This window comes from Bolinopsis microptera, chromosome 5 (assembly GCF_026151205.1).
Source record: "Bolinopsis microptera isolate Bmic1 chromosome 5, MBARI_Bmic_1.0, whole genome shotgun sequence".
Classification (NCBI taxonomy): Eukaryota; Metazoa; Ctenophora; class Tentaculata; order Lobata; family Bolinopsidae; genus Bolinopsis; species Bolinopsis microptera.
The window spans coordinates 9,202,693-9,229,336 of NC_087076.1; the positions used below are offsets into that span (position 1 = coordinate 9,202,693).

General features: G+C 38.3%; 3 protein-coding genes across 6 annotated transcripts in view; all 3 read left to right on the forward strand.

Moving 5' to 3' along the window:
• LOC134816159 (uncharacterized) overlaps positions 1–16,999 on the forward strand; it is a 99,269-nt gene extending 82,270 nt beyond the window's left edge. The window contains exons 2-6 of one of the 2 annotated variants that reach the window (XM_063824928.1): positions 14,398–14,545; positions 14,805–14,969; positions 15,195–15,285; positions 15,478–15,544; positions 16,578–16,999. In XM_063824928.1, the coding sequence (XP_063680998.1) occupies positions 14,425–14,545; positions 14,805–14,969; positions 15,195–15,285; positions 15,478–15,544; positions 16,578–16,580 (447 nt within the window). In that variant the 5' untranslated portion in view covers positions 14,398–14,424 and the 3' untranslated portion in view covers positions 16,581–16,999. The remainder of the gene's footprint in view (positions 1–14,397; positions 14,546–14,804; positions 14,970–15,194; positions 15,286–15,477; positions 15,545–16,577) is intronic. The other variant, XM_063824927.1, reaches the window with a different exon arrangement.
• Positions 4,127–25,535, forward strand: LOC134816157 (uncharacterized). Of its 3 annotated transcripts, XM_063824922.1 has the most exons (10): positions 4,127–4,138; positions 21,086–21,191; positions 21,448–21,604; positions 21,712–21,866; positions 22,282–22,503; positions 22,782–22,954; positions 23,131–23,295; positions 23,450–23,523; positions 23,788–23,906; positions 24,027–25,535. In XM_063824922.1, the coding sequence occupies exons 2-10, from the start codon at positions 21,114–21,116 to the stop codon at positions 24,153–24,155; spliced, it is 1,272 nt and encodes a 423-aa protein (XP_063680992.1). In that variant the 5' UTR covers positions 4,127–4,138; positions 21,086–21,113; the 3' UTR covers positions 24,156–25,535. The 3 variants fall into 3 exon arrangements, with proteins under 3 accessions (XP_063680992.1, XP_063680995.1, XP_063680994.1); XM_063824924.1 differs by lacking the exon at positions 4,127–4,138 and having other exon boundaries at positions 21,440–21,604; positions 24,027–25,178; XM_063824925.1 differs by lacking the exons at positions 21,448–21,604; positions 21,712–21,866 and having other exon boundaries at positions 24,027–25,178.
• LOC134816158 (uncharacterized) lies at positions 17,109–20,824 on the forward strand. The gene is made up of 3 exons (XM_063824926.1): positions 17,109–18,662; positions 19,127–19,242; positions 20,015–20,824. Exon 1 carries the CDS (start codon positions 17,220–17,222, stop codon positions 18,096–18,098), a length of 879 nt encoding a protein of 292 aa, XP_063680996.1. The 5' UTR covers positions 17,109–17,219; the 3' UTR covers positions 18,099–18,662; positions 19,127–19,242; positions 20,015–20,824.
• Positions 25,536–26,644: the final 1,109 nt, after the last annotated feature.

Consider the following 26,644-nt stretch of genomic DNA (forward strand, 5'->3'; position numbering starts at 1 on the left):
CATAGTCCCAGGAACCACAAAAAACCCGTCCAGCTGAAACTTTTGGGCAAAAATTTTTATAGTAATTTTTCTCCAGGAACCCATACGCCCCACCCCTAATATTGGTTATTCGGCTCCCGAAGGTCTTGAGATCTCCATAGGGGGTGCAAAATGACCGCAATGGCCACATTATGGCAGGCGAATGATAGTTTTAGAACGATTGGAGCTTTATTTTTCGAAATAAATGGAATTTTTCGAAATTTTTCTCAATTTTATTGAAATTTCGAAAAAAATACACCAAATTATTTTTAACGCTTATTTCAAATCTATTTAAAAACTCATCAAGGGAGCATCAACATGGCTTTCAGCATTACCTCTAAAGGACCTCAACTATGTTCTAAACAAGCAAGAGTTCCAAGACAGCATACGCCTACGCTATGGATGGAAGATCCAAGGAGTGCCCTCTAAATGTGCTTGCGGACATGCAAACAGTGTCTACCACTCCCTTGATTGTAAATTAGGTGGATACGTTTGCATGCGCCACAATGCCATTAGAGACACTGCAGCTTTCTTCCTTCAAGAAGCAAAGTGTAAGGATGTAAGGATAGAACCTGCACTCCTACCTGTCCAACCAACTTCATTCTCCAGGAAGACCAACACCCAGGATGAAGCCCGTCTGGACGTAGCAGCTGTTGGACTGTATGCACCATTCGAAAGAACATTCTTTGACATCAGGGTCACTCATCCTAATTGCGACTCCAATACATTTAAGCCACTAGATAAAATCTACAGTGCGCATGAGAAAGAGAAGAAAGATCTATATGAGGAGAGAGTACTTCAGTCAGAGAAAGGGTCCTTTGTCCCACTAGTTTTTACAACATCCGGAGGTATGGGCCCACTCTGCACTGTGTTTGTAGATCGTATTTCTGAAAGGATAGCTGACCACAATAAAGAAGCTAAGAGCCAGGTCAAAAATCACATCAGAACACGATTCAGGTTTGATCTGCTACGAAGCACACTCATAGCACTCAGGGGAATCAGAGGAAGACAAATAGCCCAGCACCTTGGACTGGTTGACGTATCCTTCAATCTCATTCCTCAGAAGACGAGCTTTGAGGTCTCTTAAGTTTGTTTATGTAAATTTTATAGACAATTTATTGTAGCTATTAAAGGGGATGTACGGATAAAGTACCAAACCTTATTGTGTATATTTGGTTGCAATTCCGGTAAATGATGAAACATGTCTCTTCTGAGAGATTTAAAAACTCATCTACAAATAACAAATACAGTTAATCTAAAATGTGTATTCTCAGTAAATACCAAGACAATTATTGATACACAGTTAATATTAATCAAAATTCGCTTGTTCTTCAGGTTCATCATGTCTAATGTTTGTGCAGTTCATACCATGGCATCGTCCACAAGCTGGCAAACAATTAAAGCCATATTTTCTACATGAACGTCTGAAAGTCAAACAGGCCTATTCCACATCGACAGAACAGTTACAACATATAAGGTTCAAAATAGACTCTGGAGCAATTATAGCTTTTGTTGCAACTGGTTCGTAAGTGCCACCAGGAGCCAATTTCCAGCCGTAGTCAAGGGGATTCAGACTGTCAGCGTTAAGCATGACCCAGTTATAGTACTGTAAGTAAGCTCTAAGGATGTGCTCCGTTGCTGAAGCTATTGTTGGAGGTACCCTATTCGGATTGAGACTCTTTTTCGCTACCATCCTATTGTATGCTAGGAATCTCAAAGCAGAAAGAGTCTTTTTCTTGTCACCATAAATGTACTGCAAAAAACAGAGGCCTGCCTCAATAATCTTTTCTTTTGATTCTCTCACCGAAAGTAATGTTGCCAACTGACCTTGCTCATTAAAGGTGAGAGCTTTCTTTAGCACTTTAACCTTGCTAAAACCAAACAGTCCACTGACGCTATCACAAATACTATGAATTAGAAGAAGTATCTCCTTTTCTTTATGATCTAGATGACTTGATATTTCTTTGATTGAATATGTACCCTTCTTCGTTGTTAGATAAATATCATTGTGATGGTCACTGTTGAAATGATGTACTAATAGACTTGAACTATATCGGTATCCCCTGCTTTCAATTCAACATCGCCAAGGAATGACATTTCCAATGTTTTCTTTGCAATTAAAGTATCAGCATCGTTACAAGCTCTGATCACTTCAATACCATTTACAGTAAAAATGCTTGAGATAAGGTCGATCAGTTCTTTTTTGTTATTTTTGTTGCTCAGAAATGTTGTTTTGGTGACAGTACAAAAGGTGGATTTCTTTACAGCAATATTAGCACAGAACGCTTTAACTCTCCTCTTGTGCTCGTGATCTTTAGTAGAAGGCTCATATTCATCAAAAATCACAGTAACTTCCCTATTTTTAGGGATAAGCTTCAAGTACTCCATTGCTTAGTTGGTGAATTAGCCAACCTCCATCAATGACTAGTGGGATCGTGAAGCTGCAAGATTTAAGTGTAGATTGGTTTATACCAAGAGCAGCCTTATTAGATTTCCTCATCATCTGATATTGATCAAATAAGCTCATCGGCACCACAGTTAACTCGTATGTTAGGCATTCCTCTATTGAAGTCTCTCTATCAGCAACCAAGACTTAACGGTTAAAACACTTCAACGGATCGACTGCAACGCTTTTATTATTCACTTTAACCTGCTTTCTTAGTTGTGTCAAGTTCTTTGCTTTACCTTTGATACTTATCTTATCGATGAATGTCAACCCATCTAGCTCACGTTGAAGGACAGCCCCAACGGCCAAACATTCCTCGGGATTCACCTCATCGTTCCCAGGCTGTGATATAAGACCAGTCGAAAAAGATATTAACTTAGTCTTATCTTCGGATTCTGTAAAGTCGACAGTAACTTTAAACCAAGTTAATAATTTTCCAAATACATCACAGTTTTTCTTGATTGATGACTTGGTAAGATCTGCATCTGAGTGGATGGCAGCTTTAGTTGGTACTCCTCGCTTCGATGAATTAGCTAATGAATCTCTAAAAGACTGATTTATTAAAGCCATCTGATTCAGGGTGGCCACCCATAACTTGTGAGCGGACTCACGATTACGCATCCTTCCACTTGTTAATCCACCACTAAATTTAGCTGCCCTCATAAGACTCTGCTCTATGGAGAGGTCAGTCCACACCCCGGCCCACTCGTGGTTGTTGTAACAAACCGTGTGAAGCCCAGTTACTTTAAAGGTCTTTAAAAGTGCCTCATACTTGACTTTAAAAATAGCATCCTGCTCCAAATACAGTCTTAAAGCTTTTGCATATTTATATTTTTAACTTGGGGTGTAAATATTTTTAGGGTTTTTATTTTTTAAATTTCAGATCTTTCATACTATTTGTTACTAAAATGCTCATTGTAGCCTATAATATTTAGATTTTCATCATCATCATCATACTGTCCCCTTCCAGCTGCTGCAAAGTAGGGCAGCATCAAAGCTACTGCTGATAAATGCATATTGTAGTCGTGCAACCTCTCTGCTCTTATGAAGTCCTTTACTAGTGTTATCATGTTGTGGTAAGTAACCCATAGAGCTGCTGTTCTACTGTTGGAAAAAAGGTTCTTTAGAAGCAGAGTTATTCTCTCTGATAGATCCTGAATAGATTTAGTCTTAAAGTTAACACCTACATTTTCGTTCACACATTTGTTGATGTAACCTTCCAAGTCTACTAGTTCATCGTCGTAAACTTCTTCCTCTATAATGAAACAACAAAGAGCGGCGTCGATCAGAAAGTGGGCTCTCAACGCTTTATAGTAAGATCCTCCATCCGATATATGCGTGACGTCTCCAGGATACACGAGTTTGATGAGCTCCTCTAAACCCGAGTCTGCCATTATATAGCCTATGCAGCCAAGAAAACTCGTGAGAGTGTGGAAGCCCCCAACCCTGACCACAATAGGCATCCCAGTTTCCAGTACTATTCAGGTGGCCTTAATCCACAATGGCAAATCGAATGTGATTATCATCGGCTCACTGTAGGATAACTTAAGACATTCAACCAGAGTAGTATGTACCGTCGAATAGCTGTCTGGGGGTTGGTCAATAATCTGTTGTTTGTTAGTTAACCTTGATATCCCGAGTAAGATTTGAAATAAGCGTTCAAAATAATTTGGTGTATTTTTTTCGAAATTTCAATAAAATTGAGAAAAATTTCGAAAAATTCCATTTATTTCGAAAAATAAAGCCCCAATCGTTCTGAAACTATCATTCGCCTGCCATAATGTGGCCATTGCGGTCATTTTGCACCCCCTATGGAGATATCAAGACCTCCGGGAGCCGAATAACCAATATTAGGGGTGGGGCGTATGGGTTCCTGGAGAAAAATTACTATAAAAATTTTTGCCCAAAAGTTTCAGCTGGACGGGTTTTTTTTGTGGTTCCTGGGACTATGGACAACACATTCGAGTAGACAAACCTTTGTTACGAATTTGTTCACAGAAAAATCAACTCTTGCCCTAACTATGTCCTGGAAAAATGTCTACTTTACAGTAGGCAATGCTGAGTGGCAGGAACGAGGGACCAAAATGCTTGGGGCTAACAATGGTCCATTTACAAACCACTTCAGACATGGCAATGATGTCATTTATGCTTAATTCGTCTGATTCGTCTATTTTTCCGATTTTGCTGACTGTTTCTTTAGATCTGTTTCGGTCTTTCGTGGCAGTTCCCACATCTGCTGGTTGAGAATGCTCAACATAACATACATGATGCTTGACTGCTTTATTGACCCGGGCAGGACCCGGGGGCAGACATCCCAACACCAGTGCGTTGGGACATAGTGTTGGTCTTTTTTTTTTTTTTTTTCTTTTTTTTTAGGTCGAGGTGTTAAATGACTCTAAGTTGACCAATTAAAACCAGTAATTGTCGTATGTACAAAACCTGTAAAACACAATACTTTATTACATAATAGAATAACTTTACAACCAAATTAAACCAATTCCAAATATATACCTAATAACTAAACATTGTAAATACTTACCGATTGGACGGTAGTGTGCTGCCAATGTTCCACTCCTCCCCAGTCCAATCGGTTATCCTTCTTTGGTAGTCATTGCTAGAAAGGGTAAACACGGTTAGAAGTATTCTGTCACGAAAGAGAGAGAAAGGTGTGAACAGTAATAACATTCCCCGGTTTTCCTTTTCCAGCAATGCTAGCCCCAATTTCTCTCAAGATTGCACTACTAAATTACACAAAAATACGCTCGAAGATCCCGTCTGAGCTACATCTGTCTTCAGATTATCACCCGCAGTGACCTATCTAGACATATCCATAAAATAACTGCCACACTCTCGAAATGTTTCCAATAATTACGCTCAACAACCCCGTTGGAGCTACCGCTGTCTTCTGATTATCACCCGCAGTGACCTATCGAGACTAAAACATTCGAAGTTTATTACCAAGAAAACATAATACATCATATTAAAATTATCTTCAAACCCCGCTAAAATACAAAACGCCACGCAACCAGCGCACAGTGGGGCTCCATGTTGACATTTAGCCTAAAAACGAGTTTTCCTAATGTTTTAGATTGTTGTAAATTCTGATAGAGAATAAATAACCGGATTCAATGCTTTTTAAATTAGCTCAATATCTCGGTTGGGTCAAAATTTACAACCATTTGAAAAGCGCGCCTGAAAATAACCTGCCTGCACATGCCCAGAAACTCAATTTCACTGCCATTTTTGAGTCAGGCTGAGGTTCCTTTTGTTTTCAATGTTTTTCAACTTTTGATTGATTGAACATGGATATAAGCATTCTTAGTACTGTTTAAGAAGAAAAAACCATGATTTCGGTCAATTTTGGATTTTTGGTAGCTAAAATTAGAATATTTTTCAAAAATAGGCCTTAAAATTTCATTCGCTGACCACAAATGGGTGGTAAAGTTATAAATGGCCCCATATGGCCCGGGTTTCATTATGTTTTCTACGTTTTCCCATAATTTTTCTAGCAGAACCCAGAAGATTTGGCTTCGGAACGCTTCGGAAAAAAAATTATGACCCATTTTTGGTACGAGCCTGAGGTGAAAAATTGCGTCAAAATAGCGCGAAAAATGAAAACTGATAGATTAAAAACTGATTTTTTCATTTATTTCATAGCTTTTTGGTGCACACTTCGATATTTTATGCTAATACCAGCAAAGTTCAATTGGAATAAGCAATATTTGGATGGAAAAATAGTGCATATGAGCCAAAAATAGCCAAAATCTGGCAATTTGAGCTCGGAAAATCCAGGGGCAACTCTGATTTCATAGGATTTTTCTTATGTTTTTGTCATATTGCATAGTTTTTATGGTTCTCCTTTCTGAAATACCCTTAAACAATCACATCAGCATGATTGATGACCATTTCCATACGAAAAAGCAGAAAAATGGGACAGAAACTGCTTAAAATTCGATGAAATCTTAAAACTGCTAGTCAAAAAAGATGCTTTTTGTGTGACAGAAAGTGCCAAATTTTCGAAAAAATTGATTTTTTGCCCAAAAAAGTAGTGAAAGTTGTCCAATTTCACTGAAATAAGTCATAATTGACGATTTAATCCAAATTGACACCACCAAGATGTGGCCAGAGGCATAAAAGGGCAAAAAAACCAAATGTCATCATGCCCTTTACGCGAGCCCCACTGTGCAGCGCGCATTTTCAAATGCTGCTACATTGGTACTTTTTATACCCACGCGCACAAAATAACTAGCAATCTAGAAATCCTTTGTTCGATTTTAAAAACTCACGGAGGTTTAAAAATCTAGCTCAAAAACTAAGAGCGTCTCATAAAACGAATAAAAATTTTAAATAAATGCTAACAGAACAAACTCAGCAAAGTGGATTAGTTACCTAAATTAGCTACAAACATATTATATACGCAGATATATTATTATGTTTACCTGCGACCACACTCTTTTGCAAATTAAAATGAAATATACAAACTTAAAATAAAAACTGACGAGACGAAATAATATATACTCCTGACATTGCTCAGCAAATAACTCGTAAAAAACACGATTCTACGAATCATGGAACTGAATAAACATACTGAAAAATTTGCTTAATCTTATAACAGACATAAAATTGGTCCTAAACAAGTATTCTATTTAAAATCATAGAACCCGACAACAAATTGTGATAACAAACATACCACTGAAACAAACTCACAAAACCTAAAATAAATACATCGACTCTAGACTCAAAAACTTAAGACTCAAACACTCAACAACACACGAACAGCTTATGACCGATGACTATCTTTTGAGATATTCGTCCAAGTGAAAGTATCCTGTTTCAAGAATCTTTGCCAAATCTCCACTGGAGACACCCTTCTTTGTTAAACAGTCAGCCAACATTTTTGGTGTAGGAACCCATCTGAACTCTCCTATTACCCCTTTATGTAAGTTTTCCTGCAGAACGGCTATATCAAGGACTAATCTTTTATCTTGACACAAACTGCTGGAGTGTACATTATCATAAAGTTGTTTTGAATCAATCAAGACAACAATCGGGATCACTTCATTATGCGGATCTCTGAACAACATTTCTGACAACACTTGTCTTATATAGATCGCTGCAGCTGTGCCAGAAGTACAGCTAAGTGTTTCAGCAGCGAATATAGAGTGCACGACTCTCTTAACTTTATTGCTTGACCACGCTATCAGGTTTGCTACATTTCCATCTGTAAGGAAAATAATGTAACCACTAGCACTATGCTTGGTTTCGGAGATGTTGCCCAAGCTTGCATCTGTGAAGCACAAGAGGTGTAAGTTTCCTTTCTCAATATCTAATTTTCTATAGACTACTCTTTTTGGCCCGTCAGCCAATTTCTTTGTTACCTTATTTAAACTTTTAAGGTGTTTAACTTTCTTGGTACTGTAAGTGGAATGTTCCAGAGTGTCAAAGGATAAATCAGGTCTGGTTTGAGAGCTCAACCACAAAAGTTTTCCCAATAGCTTTTGATATTCTACTAATTCCTCCTCCGTGAGGTCACTCTCTGCTTCCGTACATCTGCTACTAGCTATATCCACTGGTCTTATAGCTAATGCGTAATCTCTTTGATCGACGTATATGTCTTTTTCATTCTGCACCACTTTCCACCCAAGATAGGTGAATACTCCCGTATAACTTCTGCTGATTTTGAACGTACTGTAGATTGATTTTATTACAGTGTTCTTGAATCGGGTTGTTCCACAGTGCAGTATATCATCAACGTGTGTAACCATCACTCCTTGCAATCTGTTGTTCTCGTAATATCTAAACAAAGATTTATCTAACTTTGAGATCTCACAGCTAGAAGTCTCAGTCAGATGTTCCTTAATAGTAACGTACCATCTTCTTGCACTGTCACCAAGTCCGTATAGCGGTTTAAGTAATTTCCAGATTACTCCTCGCTTCCTTATATCACGGGGAGGTTTAACAAATACGTCTCTCATAGTTCCTTTAGCTTGTAGAAAAGCACTGGTTACATCTAAAGTGTCAACAGTCCAATTATATGAAGCTGCTAGTGAAAATAACAGTCTAATAACTACCTTAGTTACCGTAGGAGAGTCTTTCCTCATGACACAATTCTCCTCGAAACCTCTAGCAACCAGTCTTGCTTTAACTTGCTCATCGTTTTCTCCCTTAGTAGTTACTACCCACCTTGATGATACATGACTTTGTCCCGTATCTTTAGTTTCTTGGTATACTCCGAATTCTGACAGTCTTTTCAGTTCCTGTTCCTTAGCAACGTCTATCTTCTTTGAGTCCTGTATTCCGATTGCGAAGATATAAGGCTCAGCATCTTCTTGCGTCAATAGTACAGTTGTATTCCTTTGATTACCTTCTTGTTTCTCAACATGATGCTTTTCCAAATCTACTATTATTGGCTCTTCCACTAGATCCTGTTCGATTTGAAATGAATTTCTCGAACATTCTGACGTCTTGTCAGCTCTCTTCTCGATCATTCCGTATTTCCAAGGTTCCTCATCCTCAGATCTAAAACGTATCACATCTCCTCTAATCAGTCGGATTTTTGTAGAATCCCCAGATATACTATTCCAGATTGAGTTGTCTGTTTCTGTATTAGCTTCATCTACCTCCGTCGAGGTTTCCGTTTCTGTGGTTTCAGCAGAGACATCTGTTATAGAAGAGACGTCTACATTCGCTGTGTCATCTACATTCACTGTGTCATGAGATTCTATAGATTGAGCCCTATCTTCTACCAATGTTTGAACAGTTGTTACTGGGGCCTCCTCGTCCTCATCTTCTATATCATCAAACTCTATAGACTGAGTAGTATTTTCCCCAGGCCTAACTTCCTCCACTGCTGCTCGATAAACCGACTCGGAGATTATAATAGGCTTACCAACATTCCCCTGGCCCTGCAAGGTTGCACCACTTCCTTCAATTTGTTCTTTTGCTCTAGATTTAAGAACCACTTTACACGGATGCACTCTCACGATGTGACCCCCGTGCTTGATCAGAACTTGATTAGCAACCTGTCCTATTACTGTTGCTGGTCCATACCAGAACTTTTTACTTCTCTTGAAGTACACGAGATCGCCACTGCAATATCTATAGTTAGCTTGCGGAAATATCCTCTGTTGGAGTGCTCTCTTGAGCTTGTCGTTAGCTTCTAATTCAACAAACTTCAGTCTAGCCAGAGAGAGAGCGTTGAGGTGATCACTGACTATTTTAAGAACACCTTCGTGGTTTAATGTTCCAGGAGTCATATTTTCTTCCATGATTCCAGGAACCCTTGGGTTTGTTCCGAATACTAGTTGGTGAGGGCTGAATCCGTATGTATTACTGAGAGAATTTTTAGCACTAACAGACCACGCTATAGCAATTTCAGGATCACATCTCATTTCTTCTAACAAAGATTTTATCATGCATCCCAAGATGCCGTTGTGTCGTTCTACAATCCCATTGCACCAAGGTGAATACGCTGGCGATGTCTGAATCTTGATGTTCAGTACTGAGCAAGCTTGGTTAAAACAATCATTTACAAATTCTCCTCCATTATCTGATATGAAGGTCGATGGTGGTCCAAATATGGATATCCAATGCTTAAATACCTTATCAAGTATTTCTTGAGCTTCCTTGCTGATCACTCGAGCTGCCACAGAATACCTTGTTACGGTATCAACCATATGTAGTAAAGTCACCTCATCATTTATAATTTTTAAGTCCATAGCAACGACTTCATTAAAAATTGAAGCTTGAGGGATTCCCACTTTCCTCTTCGGAATAGATCTAGTCTTGTACTTCAAGCAAAAATCACATGTTTGATCAATCTTCTCAAGCTCCTCTATGATCTTATTACCATCTTTCAACTTTGCGTTTTTGATGACTTTACCTATCTTCGCAGCTGATGCGTGAGCGTAGTAACGGTGATAAAAGTCAGCAGTTTTTCCACAGTCTTGCTCTTCAGACACTTGATAAGTTACTCCACTTTCTTGCCCATCTCCACAACGTGCAATCGGCACAGCTACATGACCCGATTTTGTACTCCGCAACTTCTCCAGTGTTTTGCTGTCTTTTATTTTTAGGGTCATATTTTCCATGTCTAGTACCATACCCATTTTCGTCATGGTTTGCTTCGCTAGCAAAAGAGGAATATCGTTCGTCACCACGTATGTTTTCAAAAACATATCTTTGTTGCAAAGGTTAATAGGTATAGTTTTCAAAGCAATCGACTTCACTGGCTTACCATCTCCAAATCGAAATGTCCTTTCAGTAGTCTCAGTCTGTATCAGTTTCCTCTCTTCTGTAGTCAAAGAGCTTTCATACACCGTAAACCACTCCTTTCCACAGATGGTTGCACATGCCCCTGTATCTATCAACGCTTTGTTCGTACATTCACCTGTTAAGTAAATTATCTCTTCTTCGCAATCTGGAAGTGAAAAATCTGATTCAAACAAAGCGTAGACCTTTCTGCGAGACTCATCATCTTGTTTTTGATGAGATTTAGCGAATGTGTTAAAAGAACACTCAGCGACAACATGACCTGGTTGATGGCATATAAAACAACTGATCCTTTGGTTACTGCTCCCCCTCATGTAAGACTTTTGTCCTCGTTTCTGTGCATATGGGTTGAATCTAGACTGCCCTCTATTCTGACCGTAAGGGTTATATCTGTTTTCCCCTCTCATAGGTTGACCAGTGAAGTTTCTTTGATGATCCCCATTTCTGGTCCAGTGCACGTCAGACCCCATTTGCTGATCCTCAGTTAGAAAGACGGGTTCCTGCTTTACCACCTCCATTGGAGTACTTTTGAAAGGCAGACTGGATTGATTCTCATTCCTTGTAAATCCATCTCCGAATGTCCTTTTTAACTGTTCTTGCATCAAGTTATAAGATAATGTACTAGTGCAAGTTGCTCTAACTAATCTGGCCTGTTCATCGTTTAGGCTAGCCTGATTTAACAGTCTATATGCTAATATCATATCGTCATAGAGCTCTTTGCTTTCTCTCAGCTGTTTAAGGATCTGATACCTCCGCTGGAATTCCAAGATGTAGTTGTCGATATCTTCTCCATCTCCTCTTCTATATCTCTCAAAGTCGTCTATTGCCTTAAATAAAGACTGAGTACCGTCCTTCTTGTACAGTTTGTCCAGTTCAGCAATGAGTTTATCAACTCCATCTTCAGCTCCTAGAACCTTTATTGGTATATTTATAGAAACCTCCTGTGGTTTCCCATTCATGTTCATGATAAGTTTACTTGCTTGCTGTTTCACTGATGCTCCGGTTCCAAGCTGCCATATAAGCACTTTTTTCTTCCACGTGCTGTAGTCAGCGCTATCGTCTAACACAGGTATCTCACGAACACTCATGATTACCGTTTGACTAAAAAAAAACTCCCAAAGTGTTTCTAAAAAAACTCCAAAATGTCTCTCAATGTCTCTCAAAAGAAAAGAAAAGTTCCACAGTTGTTAGGTCGTTGGGTAGATCGTCCTGCTTCCTGCTATCACTGTTAGATGACTCTAAGTTGACCAATTAAAACCAGTAATTGTCGTATGTACAAAACCTGTAAAACACAATACTTTATTACATAATAGAATAACTTTACAACCAAATTAAACCAATTCCAAATATATACCTAATAACTAAACATTGTAAATACTTACCGATTGGACGGTAGTGTGCTGCCAATGTTCCACTCCTCCCCAGTCCAATCGGTTATCCTTCTTTGGTAGTCATTGCTAGAAAGGGTAAACACGGTTAGAAGTATTCTGTCACGAAAGAGAGAGAAAGGTGTGAACAGTAATAACACGAGGGCGCTCACTCTACCTCCCCGGATTAGCAAGGAGGCTACGTCCGCCTTGTGGCTAACGTCTGATGGAGCTCCTTTGGACTGCAGGCTTTGTACCGTCTGCTCTGCTTGGCATGGGGTTCGCAGAGCCCGGTACGTCCAAAAGACATAACATTGTTATGACCCGGTGGATCGGCGATGACCCTAAGGTTATCTGCCATAATGATCCGTCATCGAGAGACTCCATAGAACCCGTAAGGAGTCAGGTGTCGAAACACCCTCCCGGAAAAGGTAGTGCGTTACTTCGAGGAACTACCACCGCATTATGCTAGCGGGCCTCCGGCCTGCCCTGGTGATCCTCGAGGTTGTGTCATGCTTTTAGTATTTAGGAGGATCGAGTTGAGATGATATTAAACTCGAACCCTGGTGTGTTGTTCCTTTGGTTTATCTTTGGTTTCACGTATTTATCTTTTGACATCCCTTTGTTTCAGATTGTTTTGTTATGCTGCGCGCGGCTGTCACGCGCTCTCGTGGAGTGCTGATTTTGGTCCTTTGTATAAAAGTTTGCCTTGGCGCTTTCCAGACTCTTCCTGTTGTAGAGCGCTCACTTTGGAGTTTTAGTGATATTCCGTGGTTGTACATGGTTTTGCGGCTGGTTCAATAATGTCATTTTTCCATGACTGGATGGGTTATTTTGTCCACTTTCCGTGGCGGAATAGAGAGTGCCAGTCTCTGTGTTTGAACTGCTGATGTGATTGAGTGAGTGAGATGCTGCATTGCTACTGGCTGACTCGCCAGCAGCAATGCAAGTCCAAGAAGAAAGAAGGAGAGACACTGTCCGTTCTCTGGGTAAGCCACCACCGACAGTGCTCCCACTTCTGTGGGGCTGAGGGTGTTGGCTCCAAGAACCAGCCGTGAGCGAACAGCGCCTGACTCCCTCTATGGTTAACTTGAGAATAATAGGACTATGTCATTCTCCAGGCCAATCCGTTCAGTAACCAGCTGACCCAGCACCACCTCTGATGGAAGATGTGGTTCGGATTGGACTTCGCTAGGATTTGTCAGTTTTTCTGTAGACACTAATGCTCCCTCGAGGAAAGACATGAGCCCCGGCGAAATTGACCAAAAACGCGACAAGGATTCTCACCCTGGATAGTGTTGGTCTGTTTCAGGATGTGTTAGTTCCCAGAGAAGCCGCCATCTCCTCTACTGCTTTAGCCCAGCGGCAGCATGAGCATGAGCCCTGGTTTCCTGCCACATTTGTACCTCCGAAAGTACAGAAAGGTGGTAGATTTCGGGGTCCAGGATCCTCCCTCTTTATTCTTTAAGGTGTTATCAGTTCTCTGAGATGTTTGCAGAGTCTTTGTTTTATAGTCTTTCTAGTTGGCTAAGTCCTGGAAAGATTCATTTTGTTCTCAAAGAAATTCTACCCTCCTAATGAATGCTTTTTGGGTGCTGCTTTTTGTTGATATCAGAATATATATATATCACTCCGCTATATCTGTATGCTTATAAACAGCAAAGACTGGGGACCCAGGTTTTATTGAATATAATAAAATAAGTCATCACGGATCAGGAAATTGAGTGGCCATCCACAAAAGAAAAACGGCTGCATTTCTTGTTACTGATTGTCCAGGGCTCATAATTGATAGCTTTCTATACAGTAGCATCAGAGTTTTCATATCTGCTGTCTTTGACTCTAAGAAGCGTGCTCGAGTGTTTGCATTTGTGACTTCCGCATCTTTCTTGAGTTTTTTGCCATTGTCAATGAGGGATCCTGAGTCTGGCCTCCAATGATGAGAGAGTTCGATTTTCACCATTTCTCTTTCTAATTTGATGACTCAACGGCTTCTACCATGGCATTCAAACTGAGAGGGAGTGTTTCAATGTTACAGAGACTCTACTTATTTTGTCCTATTGAATTTAAGTTAATTTAGTAAATTCAATGTGTAGCTTTTGATAAATCAAATATCTCTTCAAGCCACAGTCCACAATCCACATTACATACTCTATTTATCATTTATCTTTTGATGATAATATTATTATTTAAAACATTTTCGATCTTTACTTTCACTGTATAGAAATGATGTGTATTGCTGCAGTTAAAACTTGAAACTTTCATTAATCTTACACACTATTTACTATATTGTATATTAGGTGTGTCCAATCTTTTGAGGCAATCATGACCACAGCAGCAGTACCCACAAACCCAAAAAGTCAAATGGCTGAGGCATATGTTCAGAAGCACAGAATTCCAGAACTCTTTGAGAACATGACAGCTGCCCTCATTCATTCCCAGCCAGGTTAAAGGAGCTTAAATTATCGAAATGTTTTTTTAAAAATATTTAAGATTTAATGAAGTATTTTTTAATATGGAGTTCTCTATAATTTGTGAAAGGATAATGGCACTATTTAAATAGTACATAATATAAACTTTATGAGCTGGGCTTTGACTCTGAAAAATTACACTCTTGCAATCCATACAAGTTATAGTAGGTTATTACTCCTTCTGCTAATTTTATTCTAAAATATTTCTTTTTAAATGAATTGAATGTTTGTCAGAAAACGCCAAGAAGTTCATGATAAAGTACTTGGAGACATTGAAAGAGTACAGAGACGAGAAGGGAGACTACCCCGCCATGTTCACCGATGCCAACATGACTGCTGTGTTTGGGATGCTGGATGTCACTAACAAGGGCTACATCAGCATGGAACAGTATAGAAGTGGTACGTTATAACGTTTTGTTAATAACCAGCTAATAGATGATATTAGTTTAGTTAGTAAATCGAAATTGACAATAGCATGATTTTTGAAAGCAACCGAACCGAATTATTTCCCTAGCAAATCTCTATTAATTTGTGATAGTTGTTCATTCAGCACATGACTATTTTACAAGACATCTCATCCCAATAAGCTGCGCTTATCATAGTAATAAAACTTTATATCCTCAGCTCTGAAGACACTAGGAGTGAAGAAATATAATGCTCGACCTGATGGGTGTGAGAAAGATCAGATAAACCTGCCAACCTTCATGACTGAAGCGTGAGTACTGAATATTTCTTTAAAGTCGAGTTATACACTTCCTTAATTAAAATAAAGTTATCTATATTTCCCATATTTGTGAATTGGCAGAAAAGATTCTTTCATATTTGCAACTTAAACTCATCGCTGAGACAAAAACTTATGCCTCATGTTCTCGCATCAACATTTATGACACAAATTGCTTCATTTTAGGGAAGAGGCTGCAATAACTTCTATAATGAGTTCACAGCCATTTTCCAAAGCATTTCCCGAACTAGAGGTTGTACCCAATTGTTGCCCACGTGCAGTTTCCGTTTGAATGTATCATGTCTTTCAGCATTGCATTGAGATCAATCTCTAGATTGATTCTGAACATGAAACCTTTCTGCTCTTCAAATAAACGTTTTTCAGCAAATTAAAATTATTGTAATTAAGTTGCATTTGTTTAAGTAGTTGTTATATATTATGAATGTCATGTTAATTGTTGCTGAACCTAAAATTGCTGGAAATTTGGAATCTTCTCGAAATGTTAATAATCGCGACGATTAGATCGTCATATCTGATTCGATTCGGTGATCCCCATTCCCAAGTATGTGGCATTGAATGAAACCTATGAACCTTTGAATGTTATGAAATAGATACATGACGAGCAGGGATAGAATTATATGAAATTTGAATGAAGATCGATTTAAAATAAAGTTGAATGATCCTCGAAATTTCGTATACTGTCGTCAACAACTTATTGTGTAGTAGTAGTTACAGTATTGTGTCATGATCAATATGTGACATCTTTAGATCATAGCAAGCAATAATAAAATGGTGCATTCGCTGAACATTGAATGTTTATCTTGCTTATCAGTAAATAATGACCGTAGTTTAAAACTGGCAGTATCTACAAATATATGATTTGACTCTTTGCTTGCTATGAAAGTAAACTCAGTAGTAGTATACAGTACAGTAAAAACACAAATCTTTTATTTTGCATGATTCTAAAATCTATGGCAATTTCCCTACCATCTTTTTGCTAAACTTTCGATTAGGTCGATAAAAATCACATATATATTCTTACCAAACATTGTTCCATGTTTAACATGATTAAAAATTACCTCGGAAAATGGTAATCATAAACCATTTCTTTCAATCTGGTGAGATGTGCACAAAATCATAAAGTCCTAAAAGATGGTAGGGAAAGCTCATCTTAAGTTTTGATAAGATTTTTTATTCTTCTAACAATTTAATGATTTGATTTTACCATGTATTCATCAATAAAGTACATTTTTATTCAATGAGTTAACAAGTTTTCACATTTTCAGTAAAGCAGGATTGGAGCAAGCATCTGCTAACTTCGTGAAACTAACCTAGATCCTCCCTATCTACCACACAAGGCTTTATCTGTCTTGAACCAATCACTTTAAGACTCTATTGGTGTTTTCGATAACGGCGATCTTTCAGATTTTTACAGCACGAATATTAATTATAATAGTTTCTATTACAATAATATGTGAGATGTGGTTATCACATGACAGTGTTATCAGATTCAGAGATATTTCGTGGAAGTTTGTCACATTATATTGTGTCAAAACAACTTTACTTTTACAGAAGAACTTTCAGATCAGATACAGTTTTTTCTTAATCCCCAATAAATGTAAATAGTATCACGTTATAATATTGTATTATGTATAGTATTTAAATGTACAATCATATTATGGCACCTTTGTAAAGATTTAATTTATTGTGCAGCGTATTTTTTGTGTACTTACGTCTTAAGAAGTAGAAGCCATTTTTCTACGAGACTTTCCAAAAAGGTATCATTATTGGAAAAATCTACAAAATGTTTAGATGCTGGGCTTTCATTAATTAAGTTTAACTGGACAAATTATTTACCTTAAAATATGTCAAATATTTAACTTCTTATTGTAAGATTTCAATGCTAACATTAAAATTCCGTTCAGATCATGACGAGATATGCTAAACCAGTAATAGGTAAGAAACAAGCTGAAGAAGCTTCATCTTGGTCAGCACTGAAACAAACCGTCGTGGAAAGTAACACTGAAAAACCGAAGAAAAAGAAGAAAAAGCTGAAGAATTTGAAGAATGTTGTTGAAAAGGTTACAGTGGACCCCCCAGTGCAACAAAGCCACACTTCTCCACAGTCAGAGGATAAGGTTATAAAGAAATTAAAGAAAAAGAGAAACAAGCAAAAGTTGGTCACAGATGCAATCAAATCGGAGTTAGAAAATACGCCAAAAATTGTCTCACCAAATAAAGTAACACGTCCTCAAATATCATCAAAACAAGGTAAAGGGTCGCTCAAGTTTTCTCAAATGGACCAAGAAGCAAAGAAAAGATCAAGGGCTGACGTGCACCGTAACCGCCGTGCAGCGATGGATCCCTGTTTTGTATGCAGGAGTACACGACACAAAGCTTCACACTGCCCCAAAGGATACGACAAGGGGATCGGAGTTTGTTTTAAATGTGCCTCAACCGAGCACACATCAAGTACATGTCCTAGGAGAGATATCGAGGGGTTTCCTCACGCTAAATGTTTTATCTGCAGTGAGACTGGTCACTTGTCTCGGGCGTGTCCTGATAACCCGCGGGGGTTGTACCCCAATGGGGGGTGCTGCAAAGAGTGTGGATCTGTTGAACACTTTGCAAAGGATTGTCAGACCAAAGTCAAGCAGAGAGAAAGCCGGACGATAAAGTTGAAAAGTATATCCTCGTCTAAATCCAATGTCGAAGAGAATGATATGATGGATCTTAATGAGTATGTTGAAATTAAAAGACCAGACCCAAAACCGCAGATACATAAACCGAAAGTGGTCAAGTTTTAATCGTTCCCGGGTTTTAATTTATTTAGGTTTTTGATAATTTGCTGAGTTGTACTAACAATTAACATGATGCTTTTTAATTCATTTACTTTTGACTATTGTATTTTTTTCTGCGCTTGAAATCAACTGTACTCATTCTAACGACTTTCAGTTTTAATAACGTGTTTTATTAAAATTAGTGTTTTACTTTAAATTGTATTACATTTTACATTACATTAAATTGTTAAGAATCGAATGCGTTTTTAAAGTATTAAAATTAACAAAGAATGAACTCATCAAAATTTAGTATTAGTGATAGTATTTCAGCTATTCATTTAGAATAAAACCAAGTCCTTCGTGTTATGTAGACATGCTGTGGACTGGTTACACCTGGTTAAAGCACTAATATTGTACATAATATTAATAAGACTTAAAAAATGTATTTAATTGTAATTGTGAAAATAGTTTAAATATAATATATTACACCTCACTTTAAACCCCCATTTCAGTAGTTACAATGTCAGAGGATGTAGTGAGCCATTTTGTGAAGTTCTCAAACCAAACATCAGGCCAAGACAAACTATGCAGGTGAGCTGTCCTGGCTAATAACTTATGTCTAACACACCTAGTTTCCGGATATATATTCGAGCATTACTACTATACATTATTTATACATTTCAATTTATCATTATACATTATTTATTATACCTTACTGATTAGTCATAGTTTGCATTTTCATTAGATGTGCACAATTTGTGAAGATCACGTTTGTGCTGTAAGGTAGACTATGACTTTTAGAAAAGTCGATGTTTGCAAAGTATTATAAATGTAGGTACGCTATGTACATAGATTGGTGTGCAGATATGGATTGGTGTGAAAACTGGTGCAGTAATTTTGTCTTTTTTGTTTGTTTGATAAAGTTAATGTTTTCGCGCTCCAAATTAAACTAAGTACTTTAGTAACGATATGAAGTTTGACTTTTAAATTATTAAACAATTATTAGATTATTAAAGAATAGAATAACACACAATTTAATTACAATTCCCCATCAGGGTATTGCAGTACAGTAGTCAACTCCTATGGTGGTACCTAGAAAAACGTGGTTTCAGTCCACAGTATGTGGAACAATTAAAACAACTCCAGTCCTCCCTCTCCCTCGCTAGAAAATGTTAGCTCTAATTTAGTTTTAGAATGTTATGGAGGTTTTGAATTGATCTAGCATTAGCTTGGCTAGGTGAAAATAAATGGGCGGTGTTTCCTCTGGATCACAGCTCAAATCATAGTGTTTTGTGTTATGACTGGCTCTTAGCCATTACATGAAACTACGACTCCTTTACTAATTCCATGTGTAATATAATAGCGTGTACTGCAGTGACCTCATCTTACAGCTACTCTATGAGCGGTCTGTAGTCCCACCTTTATCGGTCTGTAGCTGCAGTACCACCTTTATCGGTCTGTAGCTGCAGTCCCACCTTTAGCGGTCTGTAGCTGCAGTCCCACCTGGCCTTTAGCGGTCAGTAGCTGCAGTCCCACCTTAAGCAGTCTGTAGCGGTCTGCAGTCCCACCTTTAGCGGTCAGTAGCTGCAGTCCCACCTTAAGCAGTCTGTAGCGGTCTGCAGTAACACCTTTAGCGATCTGTAGTTGCAGTCCCACCTTTAGCGATCTGTAGTTGCAGTCCCACCTTTAGCGGTTTGTACTTTGTAGCGGTCTGTAGTCCCACCTTTAGCGGTCTGTAGCGGTCTGCAGTCCCACCTTTAAGGGTCGTAGTGTGTACTCTGTACATTATTACACTGGCTCTTCATTATACTCTTCTTTGTTTGAGTGACCACAGGAATGTACAATACTTTTGTTCCTATAACACCAGTTTGTCCTCACATTCCAATGTTTTAGATCAATTTTAGTGTTGAAAGTCTTAAATGTGCTTATTGTTGTATTTTCAGATTTTTCTCTCGGAAAAAGCGTAGAACACATGCGTGGAGCAGCTGTATCAATCCACATAAACGATCCAATCTTACGCTATTCAATGACTTTATCCAGAATCAGTTCAGCACTTCAGTTTTTTTGTGATAATGTATACTTGTTCAGCAAACTCGGCCTTGTAAAGGTAGATCAGGGAGGTTTAGTTTCTCTGTCTAGTAAGTTGTGGTTGTACGCAGACTTCATGAACATTATCAGAGTTACCTATGAGATACGTCATGAAATTAACGAACAATTCGATCGACAGGAGTCTAACTTGAAACATTCCAATCATTCCTTGTATTCAACTTGTCGGTGCGTCCTGTCAAGACGACCAGATCTGTTTGTTGATTTAGTTAAGAATATGTCAGATATTTGGTTACCAATACATTCCTCCGGTGTGACAACGTTGTCACCGGGGACGGTAGGATTTTGCGGAACCGTTTCATCGGTGCTTGGTGCTGCTACTATTTGGCAAAAGAGTCGGAAACTCTGAACTGATTTGATAGTGATCTTACACTTCCTGCCTTGTGAGAATTTATTCGAAGGACTGATTGAGATTAAGATTAAAAATTTTTTTTGTGACTTTTTTTGAAATTTGCACTGAATTTTAATCTTTAATTATTATTTCTGACATTTTCTCTTGAATAATTAATTCAGACATTTTTCAATTGACATCGTTGATCGTTTAGCGTAAAAGGATTGACTTTTTCGTTGTATATTTATATACTATTATATATCGTTTATGAATTGACATACTTATTGTTCTCATGCTATTGTTACAGTTTACACAATTGATTCATTCGTCGCACTAAAGTTGAGAAACGCCGCAAATCTCGTCAAGTTGCCTTGGAAACTTGCTTATTGCTAGCAAAATCAACGCGTACAAAGTTACGCGTTTAAGATGTTAGCACTGTTTGATATCACAGTACGATTATTTTCCGTTTTGCGCGTTTTTGTAGACTTAATAAAATCTCTAGGAACGTAAGTTTTACCTCGCTATAAAATATAAATCTTCAATTTTATAACCTTTTATAATTGTTCACTGAATTCAGCAATGGTCACGTGATCAGAAGATGACAAATGGACAGTTTGGCGACTGAGGTCCTAGTCCTTATATTCAGTTTCCTGCCTGTTAGTGAGATATTGTCCTGTATAAAGGTAGGTGACCGCGTTAATAGCATACAATTCAATGTTGTATGTACCTATCATATGGCTGTTCTACATTGATAAATATTCTTAATTTCCCAATCAATCATGACATTGGTCCACACATTTATCCTTACCTTCTAGCTTCGCATCTCTATTGTTAGCAATTTGAAACGTCGAGATATACTCTCTTAACCCCCCTCCCCCAGTCCCCCCCCCCCCATACCTCCTGCCCCATTTGCTATACTAACTAACCACAGCTTCTAAGGTATGCAGAAGATGGCACGAGATCCTAGCCGGTCACGAGTCTCTCCTCTCTAACAAAGCTTGTGTACTAAAATGTACCAGTAAGATATCAAGAGCGAAGCAGCTCTGGCACATGATAGCCAAACGCCAGCCTACGTCCGTGGTTCTAAGAAATGCAGGTACTGTTTGTAAAAATCCCTTTAAATTGACACCATTCATGTTTATTCAAACAAATAAAACTCCAATTTTCGTAACCATGTCAGCATTAAAATGTTCATTCTCTCAGATCCGGTGGTTCTACAAATGTTGCTGAAACATCACCCTACTGTATCCGACCTGAGTGTTACAATACAACTCAAAGATCTCAAGAAAGTGTTAAGAACTGTTTGTCTTTTTAAAGGACTCCGTGCACTTGGAGTACACGTCAAAGGCGGATCAAAGGTACATTTTAGTTTCCGGCAATATCATCTTACTAAGCAAGATTGAGAAACAATTTTAAAACTTCTCAATTCTACTTTTGTAAAGTTCACTTTCTTTCTCTACATTGCACAGTGATTCCAGCACAATTTTTTCCAAATTCAAATCCTGTACGGGTACAATGTTAATATTACCCAGCAGTCATTTCTCGGACAGGTAAGCCAACATGGATTTTGATGGTCCTGAACTTGATCGTAGTATCAGTGATATATAGTGTAATAAATGTCCCGGTAATGAAGAGATAATTTTATAGAATTGGATATTGGTGGGGAGGCGAGCCGTCCCCACTCTTCAGCACTCAGCAGTCATGTCTTATAGTCCCCACTCTCCAGCACTCAGCACTCTACATTTCCTCACTCTAAATTTCTTCACTCCACAGTTGACTCAGTTTGGTCTGGAATGGATCAACGCCCTGCCAATTCTCCGCAAGTTGAGTCTCACAGAGATAGGGTGTGTGTCTGTGGACCTTCCTCGGAACTATAGAGGAATGGTAGTGACAGGACGCTCTAATAATCTCAGCCACTTTACTCTCAACTACCCCACTGAGCTACCTGATAAACAAGTTCTCACCAGGATTGTGTCTCACCTCACCTGCTTCGAGGTTAGTCAGACTTTTTATAACTTAGACGTATTATAACGTAGAAACATATGATTAGGTCGGATAAAATCTTCTCAGACCGTATATCGTGAAACGAATTGAAATAATTTGTGTATTAAATCGTTTTCAACCGAGAATGGAGATGTTATTAGAATTAGATGGAAGTGGTTTATTATCCACGTATTCCACTGACATTGACGCACGTTTGATTGTACGCTTGAATACTTCGACTCAGGACAAGGTTAAAGACTTTTCAGAATTATTGACGCTACACATCTCAGATGAAGTCAGTATCGAATGAAAAGTTTGCAGCACTGCGTGAAAACTTCCACAATCTCCGAACAGTAATCCTGACAGCTTGCAACTGTTCCAACATGGAATTTCCTGTCTCGCTGATAAAGGAACTGCGGATACAAGGGATAGTTAGGGGCAAGCTGGAACTCGACAAGATATTGTAAGTGTGAAGTTTTAGTCAAATTATGGGGTTAGTTAGCTGCTTATGTGAGAATCAGAGGGTTTTAAGGCGGGTTTTAAGGCGGGTTCATCGCATTTCTTGTGGTAATCTCAAAATTACTTTGCGTATATCAACTCATAGAGGCAGTTCAGCTTTTGTTTACACACTACTCCTAGGGACTTACAGAAGGTACACCTGAGCCTACAACAACCCCTCCCCGAGTGTTTACTACCAGGTACAGTCACCGAGATATCTCTCCGTGATACTGTCAGTCACGACTCTCACTGGTTTCTAGGCCTTTCCATCAACTGCGGCAACATTTCCAAGCTCGACCTCAAAGGGTAGGTAACATTTCCTCTCAATGTTTACATGGTTATGATCAAGCTCAGTTGTGAACGTAAACTCTTTTTCAGTCTTTAAGTTTGAATCTCAATCAAATAAAAGAAGATCCAGTTTTGTAAGCAAGTTCTTAATTACTGACCGAGTTCTTGCCAGGTTTACTTTAAAGAACACGATCGCTGCTTCACTGGGAATGAGGTATCCTAAAATAACCTACCTGAACATTATGGGTGAGGACTATTAAGCATTTGTAATACCGTCCATACATTCATTATATTTCCCGACTTAACTTCCTCGAGTCATACACTCGTAGTTCTGTAAACTGATTACAGCAGATTTCACATACACAATACATAATTAATAGGACATTTATAATGAAACATAATAGCTTTCTTCAACATCCTACTAACGCGAACGTTATAGGCCTGGCCTCAACTCTGGCAGGTCACACACACCAAGGTGACAGTCTCTAACACTACCTCACATGCCTCCAGGTTGCCTGTCTCGTCACGAGGACCATATGTACCTAATCGGGCTTCTGCAGGACGCTAAACTCCTCACGACCCTGTCCTGTGATACCCCCTACTCTTGCAAACTTCACGATCTCAGAGAGGTACTGAATGTACATTTTTTTATAAGGAAAATATAAGTTATAGAAGCTTCTGCAATATTTTGCTTCACAGAATCGCCACGATTATACAAAACCTTCAATATTTGACCATCATAAATACAGGTGTTCCCGCACTGTTGGATCTCGTCGGTTGACTACAAGAACATTTCCGTGACGTCACAACTCCCACCTCCTGAAAATGATGTCATCATTGATTTCGGGGACGATTTCGAAGAGAATCCGGAAGTTTGAAGGAATGTCCCCTCAACTTCACTCTGGCAGTTATGTTACGCATGCGGTACGGTGGAATGAAGATATCTTGGTGGCTGGCTAGTGCTACACGTGCTACAGTGCTACACGTGCACTGCTAGTTGCTACACGTGCACTGCGGACCCCACGAACCAGACTTTGTTTCCGTTCCACAAGGAGTTAAATTTGGAGCCTTCCTCCTTTTCACCTACAAGTTACTGCATCCGCAACATAGATGCCAGAGTGAACTTGAGAGGATGTTTCTTCAAATGTGTTTTCTTTTTTCTTAACTGCTCGCCCAAATTAGCTTAAAATGATAAATTTCGAACATGAGTGGTCTAACCCAAAAGTAACTTTCAAAATAGCTATGTTATCAGTTTTAGAGTTCAGACATTTGGGCGAGCGATTTAGTTCGAATGAATAACAGTATTTTTCTGGTTATTTTAAATGCAAGTTGTTAGATCTAATAAGTAAAACTTGGAGTTTAATAACCATTTTTATTTTTTCTTATATAATTCAATTTTACCAGTAGATTTGGTGAGTGGATCAAATCTCTTTCCACATTTTAGTTGTTATTTTAGCTAAATATTGAATTCTTTAGCATAAATAAGTCTCAGTGGTATGAATACCATTATCTAAATATATTTGATATGGAATGTTTTCTGAAATTTAAGGTCCTTACATATCGAAAGTATGTAAGATCCGAAATTTAACTATTCTCAGCGTTTGAAATCTAACATTTTTATGACAAGTTTTGTTGCACATTCTATTTATTTTCGATTTCATGAAGATAATATTCCTTGTTTACCTTTTTCTGGTCACCTTTTCAGGTTATTTCCACCTTTGACGAACCGGTACACCAGCGGTGGAATAAAGTTCCCTATTATTGACGTATATTTTAAATTCTATAGGAAATAATCCAGAAGTGATTTTATTTGCAAAATTTAAATTAATGAGAATGTTATTGGTAAAGTATTAAACTTAATGAAAAATTATATCACAATGATTGAAATAAAAACTACAAAAAATAACAATAAACGATAAATGATGATATGAAGAAAAACAATCCTCTTCCCCATTTTATGACCCTCCAGCTCCATTAGCAATGATATAGATGTGGATACTCGTGGGGAGGTGATACATGTTTGTTTACTTTAATAGTAATTACCTGTTCGGCAGGTTGAAGAGGTGATACAGATTTATTTGCCTAGCATATGTACGGTGGAATGAAAAACAAAACTTCCGACGCGATGCAATATATAACCGTCGCGTGGAACCTTATCAGAATTAGAAAACATTGTTTTTTATATATCATGTTAGAATACCATCTTCGTTATATAGTCAGAAACCCCTTATATATCTTTCTACTCATTATTAACATACAGAACAGTTTAGTTTGCTGCTACTGTGTAGTTATCCTTAATTGCGCGTGTACGCCGTATACATTATTATACAAGTACGGTTGGGGTCGGGGAAAATATTGATCACTGCTGTTTTAGTTTGTTGGTCTACCTCGAAAACAAGTTTCACAACAAATTAGGGCTAGACAATGCACTAAGAGTAAGTTTGAAAGCATGGATTAATTACACGAGTCAACATATCTGGCACTGAGACAACAATGTCAATTATCTATCAAGCATGGTGATGTGATGTTTCCATGATTCGTTGTTAAGGGATTGATCATGATGCAAATGAACATTGCAATGATCAGATGCATGGTGATGAATCATTGGTGATGAATCATTGGAAAGACTACCATGAGCGATAAGTACTACCATGAGCGCGGCACCCGACTACCATGAGCCTAAGGCTCATGGTAGTCGGGTGCCGCGCACGTACGAGCGATAAGACTTATCGCTCGGTTATAACCGAGCGATTAACCGAGCGATAAAAACCCAGGATACATAACATAAAGACTTTGTTGTAACTTTGTATGAAAATCATTAATATGTTAATTTAGCGAAGTTTTCTATTAGAATAAAACTGCAAAATCCCGTCATTCTTTAATAAGTTAATACACAGTAATTGATGACGTCACACCTTATTACACATGTTATTGTGCTTTGTAAGTCGATGAGGTCAATACTCTAGAGCTCGGTGAGGGTCGGGTAACTTGACTAACTTCTGTGTGAGCAGTGAGTGTTGTTATTTGTAACAGTCCGGCATTATAGGTAGGCAGAAATTTCTGAAGTCGATTCCGATTTCCAGGGAAAGATCACTGTTCATTTTAAAGTGTACTGTTACCTGCAACATTACCTTCGACTTAAGGCTTTGGCTGAAGCTGGATATTATGTTACATGTAATGTTTAAACTGTCCCATTACAATTGAAAATGTAATCACGAAGTTTATTTTTACTAGATTTCTAGAAGTTTGATGACGTAACAGTAACACCAACTTCTCAATCCGAAATCCGAAATTTTCGACTTTGTTGTTCATAATTCTATCGAATCGGCACATATAATAGCCATTCTGATTATTTACTCTTCTGAAA

Coding starts and splice junctions, on each gene's coding strand:
- LOC134816158 (XM_063824926.1), top strand. CDS start 17,220: ATGACGAGATATGCTAAACCAGTAATAGGTAAGAAACAAGCTGAAGAA.
- LOC134816157 (XM_063824922.1), top strand. CDS start 21,114: ATGGACAGTTTGGCGACTGAGGTCCTAGTCCTTATATTCAGTTTCCTG. Junction 22,504..22,781: donor CTCACCTCACCTGCTTCGAG/GTTAGTCAGACT, acceptor TACACATCTCAG/ATGAAGTCAGTATCGAATGA. Junction 23,296..23,449: donor TCCAAGCTCGACCTCAAAGG/GTAGGTAACATT, acceptor AGTTCTTGCCAG/GTTTACTTTAAAGAACACGA.